General features: G+C 36.9%; 1 protein-coding gene across 2 annotated transcripts; it reads left to right on the plus strand.

Moving 5' to 3' along the window:
* Positions 1 to 1,111: 1,111 nt before the first annotated feature.
* On the plus strand, positions 1,112 to 6,237 carry LOC113308654 (65-kDa microtubule-associated protein 5-like). Of its 2 annotated transcripts, none has more exons than XM_026557116.1 (11): positions 1,112 to 1,348; positions 1,530 to 1,733; positions 1,828 to 2,073; positions 2,154 to 2,369; positions 2,454 to 2,609; positions 2,713 to 2,872; positions 3,311 to 3,462; positions 3,932 to 4,019; positions 4,655 to 4,728; positions 4,804 to 4,878; positions 5,618 to 6,237. In XM_026557116.1, the coding sequence occupies exons 1-11, from the start codon at positions 1,268 to 1,270 to the stop codon at positions 5,933 to 5,935; spliced, it is 1,770 nt and encodes a 589-aa protein (XP_026412901.1). In that variant the 5' UTR covers positions 1,112 to 1,267; the 3' UTR covers positions 5,936 to 6,237. The 2 variants fall into 2 exon arrangements, with proteins under 2 accessions (XP_026412901.1, XP_026412902.1); XM_026557117.1 differs by having other exon boundaries at positions 1,662 to 1,733.
* Positions 6,238 to 10,814: the final 4,577 nt, after the last annotated feature.

A 10,814-nucleotide genomic window follows, 5' to 3' on the forward strand; every position in this document is an offset into this window, starting at 1 on the left:
TTTTTGTTTGTTTGTTAAGTTCGATAACTTCACAATTTTATCGCAGAAACCGAACTCAGAGTTCGGTTGGTTAGCTGTTAGGTTCAAGTTTGCGAAAGAACCGAACTTTGTAAACTTATATACTCTTATATTACGTAAAGTTCGGTTAGATCAAAAGTGCATGCAGTTTGCGAACCAACTGAACTTTGTACACCAAAGTTCGGTTAGGTGAGAACCAACCGAACATAACGCTGTAACTCCTAGAAATTATTAGAGAGTTCGGTAACCTGCATGTTTGGAACAAGTAACCGAACTACACTTTCAGATGAGTTCGGTTACTTGTTCATCTCACGGGGCAACCGAACTACAGATTCAGATGAGTTCGGTTACTTGTTCTTCATATAAAGTAACCGAACTGTTCAAAATCCAGTTCAAATCCGGATCATTTTGAAGATTAACAAATATTCTAGGAGAGGATGGTAATGAAGAATCAGATGATTTGAATACTCAAACTTAGTGAATTGGAAAAAAAATTTATTTTCCATGTTTTTCTCCTTCATCTTCTCTAACTCTACTCTCTCAATAATTCTACTCAACTAATAATAAACCCATCTTTTAATTTAATCTCACTAATTGTTTTTAATTAAATCATTCACTAATCATAACCTAAAATTAATTAAGAGGATAGATTAGGTATTAAATAAATAACTAGATATGAGATGACCTAGAATTACTTTTAATACCTTTACCTAAATTAAAACCATGATCCCAAAAAAACCATGATCCCAAAAAAATCGTTATTATTAAATTACCTCATAATTCATCTATGTTGGGTAGGTGAAAAGGGCCCATAAATCAGACTGGATGGGCCTATAACATACGTACAAGACATTTGGTTGATATATTTGATAATCGTCATTAGCCATTAGTCAACCAATTAAGTTTAATAACATTGATTTTGACATAGAAGCCGATAATAATACGGTTTAACTTTGAACATCGCGCCAAAAGCACAAAAGGATTTAATTAATTTATTAATAATTATTTTTCATTTTTATTTACTGCTAATATAAATTTTCCCACCGCCGATCATCATAATAATAACTTCATATATTCCCCCGCCGCAGATCCCTCTCTTTCTTATTCTGTACTTCGTTACTACCGCTGCTCACATTAGTCTGTCCAAACAAATCCCTAATAATACAACAACTATCTCCCTCGCTCCTCGTTACCATTTCTAGGGTTTCGAGTTTCTTTGTTTTTTTATCTCCTCTGAAGAAGAAGGAGAATGTCGGTTCCTGTGAACAAGATCTTCTCTTCTCCAATTTTAAAGACCACTACTTGCGGTTCTCTTCTCCAAGAATTACAGGTCTTTCTTTACCCTAATGGCTTCTCATTTTCTACATGGTTTTCATCAAGATTAACTCTTTTGTATGAATATATGTTGTTTAATCTGTGTATTTTTTTATTTATGTGTTTGTCCGTCAAAAAGATTGTTCTTTTTGTGATTTGGGTTATTATTAAATGGGGTTTTGTTTGATTTGGGTCAGAAAATATGGGATGAAATTGGGTTGAGTGACACTGAAAGAGATAAGATGCTTTTGCAACTTGAACAAGAATGCTTAGATGTTTACAGAAGAAAAGTTGAAAAGGCTTCTAAATACAAGGCTGATTTGCATCAGGCTTTGGCTGAGGCAGATTCTGAAGTTGCTAATCTTGTTTCAGCCCTTGGAGAGCAAGCCTCGATATCAAGAGTGAGTTTCTCTCACTGATTTCTTCCTCATTATTGTGTTTTTATTATGATAAGTTTAATTCATTATTTCTTTTTTGTTTCCTGGGGTGTAAAAGGTAAAGGGGACTCTCAAAGACCAAATTTCTGCTATAAAGCCTGTCTTGGAGGATTTAAGGCGCAAGAAAGATGAAAGGGTCAAAGAATTTCAGAAAATTCAGTCCCAGATTGTTCAGTTACTGGCACAGTTAGCGGGTAATGCTCACCATGACAATTCTTCTGATCCTCAAGTTGATGAATGTGATCTGACTGTGGTTAAGTTGGGAGAACTCAAGTCACAACTTCAAGAGCTTCAAAGAGAAAAGGTATTCTTTGTTAATTTTGTGAAAAGTTTGAGATAAAGTTCTTTTGTTTTTGTAACACTTATGTGGCACTTTCTTTGCAGACAGTAAGGGTTCAAAAGGTTAATGGCCACATTAGTTGCATCCATGAACTATGCATTGTAATGTCAGTTGACTTTTTTGAGACAATTAATAAGGTCTACCCGAGCTTGAGTGATTCTGCACATGGGCAGCCGAAGAGCATTAGCAATGATACACTTGCTAGACTAGCTGCAGTAGTTCATTCTTTAAAGCAAGAGAAACAACAAAGGCTGCGGAAGGTTATATATATGTACATACTCTATTTTTCTTTTATTTTTAAAATCGGTCCTATGGAACACTAAAGGTATTTGTTTTTACTGTAGCTTCAAGATCTGGGAAGCACACTTGTAGAACTGTGGAATCTCATGGACACGCCAGTGGATGAGCAAAATGTATTTCATCATGTTACATGTTTGATTTGTTCATCTACTGATGAAATCTCAAGTCAAGGCTGCCTCGCTTTGGATGTCATTGAGAAGGTACGCTTCTCTCTCTATTGCTTTTGTTGTTCACTGACTTTGTTGGTACTTGATTACAATTGTTGAACTCGATATTTTTTCTTCGTTTTCTTATGGTTGCTAGACTGAGCTTGAAGTACAACGATTGAATATTGTGAAAGCAAGCAAGATGAAAGAACTGGTTTTGAAGAAGCAGAAGGAGATTGAAGAAATATACAAGGGAGTTCATGTGGATGTTGATTCAAATACAGAGCGGGAGATTCTCAACAATATTATAGATTCTGGTTTGACTAAACCTCTGGTTTCCTCTTAGTTTAGTTTCGTCATTTGTTTATAAACCTATAATATTTCTCGAGGAACCTGAGAACTGTCAGACTAGACACAAAAATTAGTGGAGAATATGTCGCATTAGAGAAAATATGCATAGCAACTATAAAAACTTCAACAAAAAGCAGTGCAAATTTCGTTAACCATTGTGCTTCCTACATGCGTCATTTCAGAGTTTTTTCCATAAAATGATTTGTGATACAACTACTTTGCTCTAGTTTTTGTTTACCTCGTTGCTGACCTTTGTTTCACCATCACAAAAGTGCAGAAGATGTGTGTACGTCATGTTCAGTCTATCATACCATTTGAAAGTTTGGTTTTAGAAAAGGTCTGTTTATGGCAGCATAATCAAAACACAGGATTTCTAACGATTGTTGCTTATTATTTCGTTGCAGGAAATGTTGATTTATCTGATCTGCTAGCTGGTATGGATGACCAGATTATTAAAGCTAAAGAGCAAGCCTTGAGCAGAAAAGATATATTGGAAAAGATGGAGAAATGGAAATTTGCAGTTGAGGAGGAAGCCTGGCTTGAGAATTATGAAAGGGTATGCTAAAGTCTGTTATTTTAGGTGGTACTTGTTCAGAGCACGCTTTTATCATTTTGGAGTGATCAGTGGGACACATCTACTTCTTTAATTTGCCAATGAGTAGGCCACAATTTCGAATTGGGTTTAAAATGGAAACTAGAGCTTTTGCTTATATTCTCGCAAGCTTAGTTGCTATTAACTGCATTAAACTGCAATACAACCTTACAAGATTGATACTCCATTTCCTTATAACTAAATTACAGAGCAGAGCAGCAGGGGCAAGTGTCTAAGACATCCTATCTCACTTTATCTAATGAATTTGTAATTAGTCGTTCCCTGCATAATCTATATGTAATTTCCTGTTATGATTTGAATGTATATAAAGCAGCTTGTAGCTTATCAACCTGGTGATGGTTTCGCACCCTTAGCTTCTGAGAGCATGTGTTGTATATAACACAAATGGCTTTTTTTCTTTTTCTTTTTTCAGGATCAAAATCGTTATAGTGCTGGAAGAGGAGCGCATAAAAATCTAAAGCGTGCAGAAAAAGCGCGGACACTGGTCAGCAAAATACCATGTGAGGCCTGTAACCGTATGGTTTTCTAATTCCAGGGGTGTATGCTATCTGCATTTCTGGTGTTACAGTTTATTACTCACTTAATCCACTGAAAGTAGAAGCAAATAAGCTAGCCGATCGTATTGGTAGACCTGTAACTGAGTGCATCTTTATCATAATTATGTGTTTTAATAATACAAAATGGCTATTTCTTTGTAAAAATCTTTGCATCCCTTTTTACAGTTTGAGCAGTTTAATTTCTGATTGGGTGGGTGTTTAGTTATTTTTTAAATGACATGATGAGAGAGTCATAGCAGAATTTTCACAAATGACTAGATGATCATATAGTTCTCATGAGTTTTTCGTTTTATGTCCTTCACAAACAAATTGATAGGTAAAATGTGTCTACATTATGAGTTACGATACATTCTATTTTGAGCCAACTTTTCATACAACATCCTAAGTCCAGAATTAATGAACAAACTGTTAGCAAATTTAAAATGTGCAGAACATTGAACTTACTTTATATCGTGTAGTATTTAAAACGGCAACCCTGTACTATCCTGTCCAGCGCCCTGATTTACCTTAATTTACATGTTATTATATGTTTTATTTTAACTTTTAGTTAGATGATCTTCTTTTTTCCTTTCCCGTAGCTCTTGTAGAGAATTTGAAAGCAAAAGTAATAGTCTGGGAAGAAGACAAAGGAATCCAGTTCATGTATGACAAGGTGAGGTCAAAAATATTTGGTGTTTCTCTTTATATCTGAAGTGTAAATGTTACTGAGTAGTTAGTTTGATTACAGGTTCCTTTGTTGGAGACGTTGCGAGTGTATAATGTCTCTCGTCAAGAGCGAGAAGAGGAGAAGCGCAAAACTAGGGTACGCTCACTTTCGTCTTCTTGTTTGCTTCAACACATCTCTGTTATGTTGCTATGTCTTTTATGTACTTTTTTTTGGTGAATCTAGTGTGATTGGACTTATTTTGGTAAATGGGCATATATTCTCATCGAGCTCTTAGTATATCATTAGAATTAACGGGGTAGCCATTCTACATTCATGTAGAATTCAGAGTTCCATGCTGTGGACCTGTGCAATTTATTTTAGAAAGAATGAAATTCTCAACGGCCAAATATGAAATTCTTTAGAAGTAGAAGGATAAATCTGACATTTGCAGTATAACTGACCCTTTACTTATGTGATTTGCGAAACAGATGCATTAGTTGTGTTTTGTCCTTGACCTTGTTTAACTCTAGAAAAGTCTTCTTGTCAAATGTGCAAGACCTGATGGCTTGGTCAGCTGAAAAGTCATCAATAATGGTTTGTAATGATCAGTTTGGGGAATAATTTTGTTGTTGCTGAGATTTGAAAGGGGCTGTATTATATGGTCTACTCTTATCTCTATTTCGGGTTATTCGGAAACCTTTTTATTCAGAATTCGGAAACCTTTTTATTCAGAAAGGTACACATTCAGTGTTTTCAGAATTTCGAATACAACTTTCAAGGGGAACAATTCATGACCGCGGCATACTTTCCACTGATGGGCAGTGAAATTTTCCCCAAAAGTTTACCATTTAGGCCTAAACCTTTTTTACGCGCTGATTCGAGTTGCTATGTGCAGGAGAAGAAACGTTTGCAAGAGCAACATGTTGCAGAACAAGAGACACTCTATGGGACAAAGCCAAGCCCAATGCGGGCTTTGACATCAAAGAAGCCGTTGGGACAAATTAACTCCAATACCGTGGGAGGGACCCCAGGAAGGCATGCCACAACTCCTCTGTCCCGGCATGGCATCTCAGCAGCTAAAGAACGGAGAGACAAAGCTACTGCTGCACCAATACCTGTAAACTATGTTGCTCTACCTAAGGATGACCCACCCGTGTCTCTCAGTGGTTTAGCAGCCGATTCTCCCTCCCAAACTGGTCAATTCTCTCGTTAGCTTTTTTTTCTTAGTGACTGACGCAGACATGTAGTGGAGGGTCAGATCATCTCCAAGCCTTTTGTGTAGAGTTTGCGCTTAACCTAGTAGGAATTTCTGTTGGTATGTTAGGACATGGATATGAACTCACCCTATACCCTAAACATTCCAGTTAGGATAGTCACTGTTGTCGTAATAAGTAAATCCATATTTTCATTCATTGTCGAATGACTAAGCGTGTATACCTGTACAGAGTACAATTGGATGTCATTTTAAATAACATGAGTATCAAATATGGTTAGCCCCCTCCCTTCAATTCCAAATTCTGTCTTAATTATTCACTTCACAGTAGTCGAAACTTTCTCCATAGAACATGCATACGTGAAGCGCGCCTTTGTACTGTTATCAATCAGTTTTATTGTCGTAAATGTTAGTTTCAGAGTCTCAGACAGATAGTGACAATCCGCTACTTATAATGAAGTTTAGATAGCAGACCAGAGGTTCTTTATCGTCTTATAGCTGTTTCATCTTTTTCTACACAGACAAAACATTCAAACATGCTTGTTACCCGCTATTAAAGTGTTCTCCGACTTGAGGAAGAGCAGAAATCTAATATCGGTCAAAAGATGGAGATCATGTGTTGGGCGAATTTTTTGTGAATATGTAACCGTGTGTTTCTCAATAACAAGAACCTCACCGCGTCAAAAGGACGATCAACCAGGTAGTTAAGCTGTGGCAGTGACATGTACAGCAGTAATTCGTGGAACTGGTTAGACCAACGACCTAGGATAATGATGACTGTCACGACTGAACCAACCGGACCCAGTCTGCCAGGAGCTTGAGATCAGCAGATTGAGTTTCCACTCTGGAATTTGAGGATCTCATAAAAGGCGTGATACTTAAATACAAGTGTCTATAGTTTCCAGAATAGTCTGATATACCGATTTAGCGGGCAGTGGTCATCAACTTTTCTATGTTCCAAATGCCAGTTTCCGTCGCTAAGGAAATAAAAAAGATAATAAGAAATTTCCTAAGGTTTCTTCATTAACATCTAAGAAAATTTAAATGAGCCGGGCGCAAGGAGGGATTGAAATCAAAAAATTGAGGCTTGTTAACAAGTCTTTGTATTACGAGTGGATTTGGAGATATGGGAAAGAAAAACATGCACTTTGGAGGAAGATTATCCAAGAGAAGTTTGGAGAAAACTATAGTTCTTTTCTTCATAATACTTTCTTTAAATCAACTGGTCATAGTCCGTGGGTAGGGATTTTGATACTAGGAATTACATAAAAGACAATACTATGGGGGCATGCTTCCAATTTTGGAATGATAAGTGGGCTGGAAATTTCACTCTAAAAACTAGATTTCCTCATCTTTGTAAGTTATCACGGTTTCAGAATACTTTTATCAAAGACATGCTTTCAGATCAATAGGTTTGGAATGTTAGTCATAAGAAACTTTTGAGAATTCAGGAAGTGGGTGAGGTTGCAATTGCTTGAAGTTTTTATCAACAGAATGCATTGTTGGATATTTTCAACAAACCCTTAATTTGTAGGCGCTATAGCAGAGTCATCTTCAACAGAAAAGATGCCTGTTGGAGATGAAGAGTCATCTTCAACGGACGTTAAACTCTCTATAAATTGCTCCTTGTTTTCCATTCAAACACATCAAAAAAACTCTCTCTGTTTTTCTCTCTAACAAGCATCATCAGAATCAAAACCTGTGTGTTCTTGGTTGGGTCAAGGTTGTACAAGCTTTGAATCCAACATTGTTGTACGGCTTCAAGTATCCTGACGGCAATATTCATTGACCTAGCGCCAATCTAATTGGGAAGGGTCGAATAATTGTCGAAAATAATTTATTATTAGAGCCTTGAACCCAGAGACAACATTCCTTTCTTCACCCTGTTTTAGTGTCAATTTTCCAACATGCATAATAATGCCAATAAGGATAGTAGAGGATGGAAATATGCTCCAAACTTCGTTGTTGGTAGCTGTTATTCTTCTTTGGAGACGGCTTCTTAACCTTTCAAACAGATTTCAAATCCTAAAGTTCCCTTAAAGGTTTCATTTTTAGTTTGGATACTCTGTCATAATGAAGCACTTACACTAGATTGTCTGCTTAGAGCTGGTAAGCTGAATTCAAGCGTTTGCCATATGTGCAACGTGGAGCCTGAAACACAAAGCCATCTTTTTTTTTTGTGTTCAAAAACTGAGAAGATCTGGAGTTATTTTCTGCACCGCTTTGGAGTCAGCTGGATCTTTTGTGAAAGCATTAAATCAAACATTTGGGAATGGTCTGTTAAGAAGAACAAAAATAGGATAAAGAGGATATTGGGTATTTTTCCATTTGCAATTTGGTGGTCTATTTGGAAAGAATGCTATTGCATAATTTTTAACAATAAGAGATCTTTTGATCAATTAAATATTGGAAGTTGAGGGATAAGAGTTACTGAGATTGTATTGGTGTGTTTTGTGGGTAACATTTGGAGACTGTGTTTCTTTTTCCTCACATAGAGGGTCTGGGTGATCAAGAATTTTGCATACCTTGCAGAATGCAATACCATTCAGAGCATAAGCCATTTCAAGCCAATGGGAAATGATAGGAGTTTCATAAGCATCAACACCATATTTTAGAGCTCTAGTTACATTAATGGTTAATAAAATCTCCAGATTCTTTTCATCTTCATCTCTTCCATAAGCTTTTCTGGCTTCTTGGAAGATTCCAGCTGGTTTGATGATGTTACTCATATCAGGAATGACATGTCTTGGGACTCTTTTCACCAGAGCCCAAATCCTTACTTTGTAGAAATTTGCTTCATCAATAAACTCAGGTCCAACAGTGACATAGCGGAAGCATATGATTTGAATCAAAGATCCGATAAAAGATAAAAACTAGTGTGAGATCAATAGATTCACAAAAGTGATGATAAAATAATAAATAAAAGATAAGTTTGATATTAATCAAATAATAATATTGGTTGTAGAATTGTATATCTCTACTATGCTTATGCCTTCTTATATAGGCTTCAAGAATTTTAAATATAATTAGGACTAGAAAAGGAAATCAAACTAAACAAATAAACAATTAAAATTAGAAAAGGAAATCCTAATCCTAAATTAAGAATTAGTCTGTATTAGAAAATAGGTAACTTGTGAGTAGGATGTCCTATATCAGACTCCCTTCTTGAAAAGAACTCGACCACGAGTTCAATAGAGAAAGAAAAATGCTCTTGCCAGGGTCGTAAGGTCGGAAACGTTGTCGGAGACGATCATCAATCGGATACCTCGAGCCCGTTGTAGAAGGAAAAACTCTTTTCCCAAGGTCATACGGTCTAAAATGACGACGGAAATCATTAGTTATTAAATACTTCTCATTGTCAGCTTCTGAAAACTTCCGTGTGAACAATTGAAATTTTGAAGTAGCTTTGCGAAAACGTCTATCATTCCTCTTCTTAATACGTTCGTTCAGTGCAACTCCCATTTGATTGGACGTAGGAACCTGCTGTTGTTCAGTAGAGCCATCTCCCTAATAATACTAGTTGCAACTGCAGGTCTCGTCATAGTAAGACAATTAATTTCATCTAGCATGAGTGGTTTCTTCTGCTCATAAAATCCACCATTCGCAACTAACAGGAGCATATGCGTATATAAGAAACAGAAAACAATTAGTGGCAACAACCAACCAGGAACTTCGCCAGAATAATTAGCTGCCAGCTCTGTCAATGTCGGCCACCTTTGTTTCTCATGGAAACGCTTTATAAAGTTCCATAGAACTTGTATATGCTCCAATCTGTAAGCTAGTCCGATGATGAGGAAAGGAACAAGTATAGTATTGCATGTGATAGTCGTAATTGAATTATTGTCCCTATTTTTGATTGTCTATACAAATATCCCTAATTTTGTATCCTTGTGGTCTATACAAAATTATCTGAACCGATGGTGGCGGCCGCGATGGTGGCGGTGGTAGCTGTTATGGATTATTAATGGTGGTTGATGGTTTTGTTGGTGGATCTGAAATTGCAGCTGATGAAATGGTAGCATTTTTCCATCAGCATGGATAAACATCCATTGTTGATCCAACTAAAATGGATAAACTTATACTGTTGATCCAACTGCAGTGGATAAACTTCTACTGTTGATCCAACTGCAATGGATAAACTTTTAGTTTTATGCCACTTACTGTTGATCCATCATCATGGATAAACATCCACTGTTGATCCAACTGAAATGGATCAACTACTGTTGTTGATACAAAAATATCTGAACTAGTGGTGACGGCGGTGGCGGCGACGATGGCAGACTAGTGGTGGTGACGGCGACGAACTAGTGGTGGTGGAGGACTGTTGGTGTGTAATGGTGGTGGTGAAGGAGTGGTGGTGGAATATTGGTGGTGGTGGCGGTTGGTAGGTGGTGGTTGTTGAACGGTGGTGGTGGAATGGTAGTTGAATGTTGGTGGTGGTGGTGCTAGTGGTGGGATGTTAGTGGTAGAGGAAGAAATTTGCTCCATTTTGAAATAAAGAAAAATATTACGTGGGTGAGGGTATTAAGGTAATGTAATATTAAATGGATAGGATTATAAAAAAGTAGGGACATATTTATTGTTGAATAAGGATATATTTGTTGGGTGTCAAAAGTAATGACATATAATTAATATACCCAATGTAATATGCAAGAACAAGTAGATGGCACCAACTGTTGCTATCTCTTTTACGCGTGGCAAACCTCTTTCTAAACCACAATGGACTGGCACCACCCATGTCGTAGCATAAACCAGCCGCATGTGTAAATCCTCACATCCATCTTCCGGGACATTCATAATTTTAATAAGAACGCGAGCTGCAGTACTTGTTCGGCGTAGAACTTGTCTCGAGCCACATCTGGTATGATAATATTGCCAG

Source organism: Papaver somniferum, chromosome 9 (assembly GCF_003573695.1).
Source record: "Papaver somniferum cultivar HN1 chromosome 9, ASM357369v1, whole genome shotgun sequence".
NCBI lineage: Eukaryota > Viridiplantae > Streptophyta > Magnoliopsida > Ranunculales > Papaveraceae > Papaver > Papaver somniferum.

Excerpts from the sequence above, each read along its gene's own strand:
- LOC113308654 (XM_026557116.1), top strand. The coding sequence starts at position 1,268 with ATGTCGGTTCCTGTGAACAAGATCTTCTCTTCTCCAATTTTAAAGACC. Across the intron at positions 2,370-2,453 it reads AACAACAAAGGCTGCGGAAG|CTTCAAGATCTGGGAAGCAC; the intron begins GTTATATATATG and ends TTTTTACTGTAG. Across the intron at positions 4,729-4,803 it reads TCCAGTTCATGTATGACAAG|GTTCCTTTGTTGGAGACGTT; the intron begins GTGAGGTCAAAA and ends GTTTGATTACAG.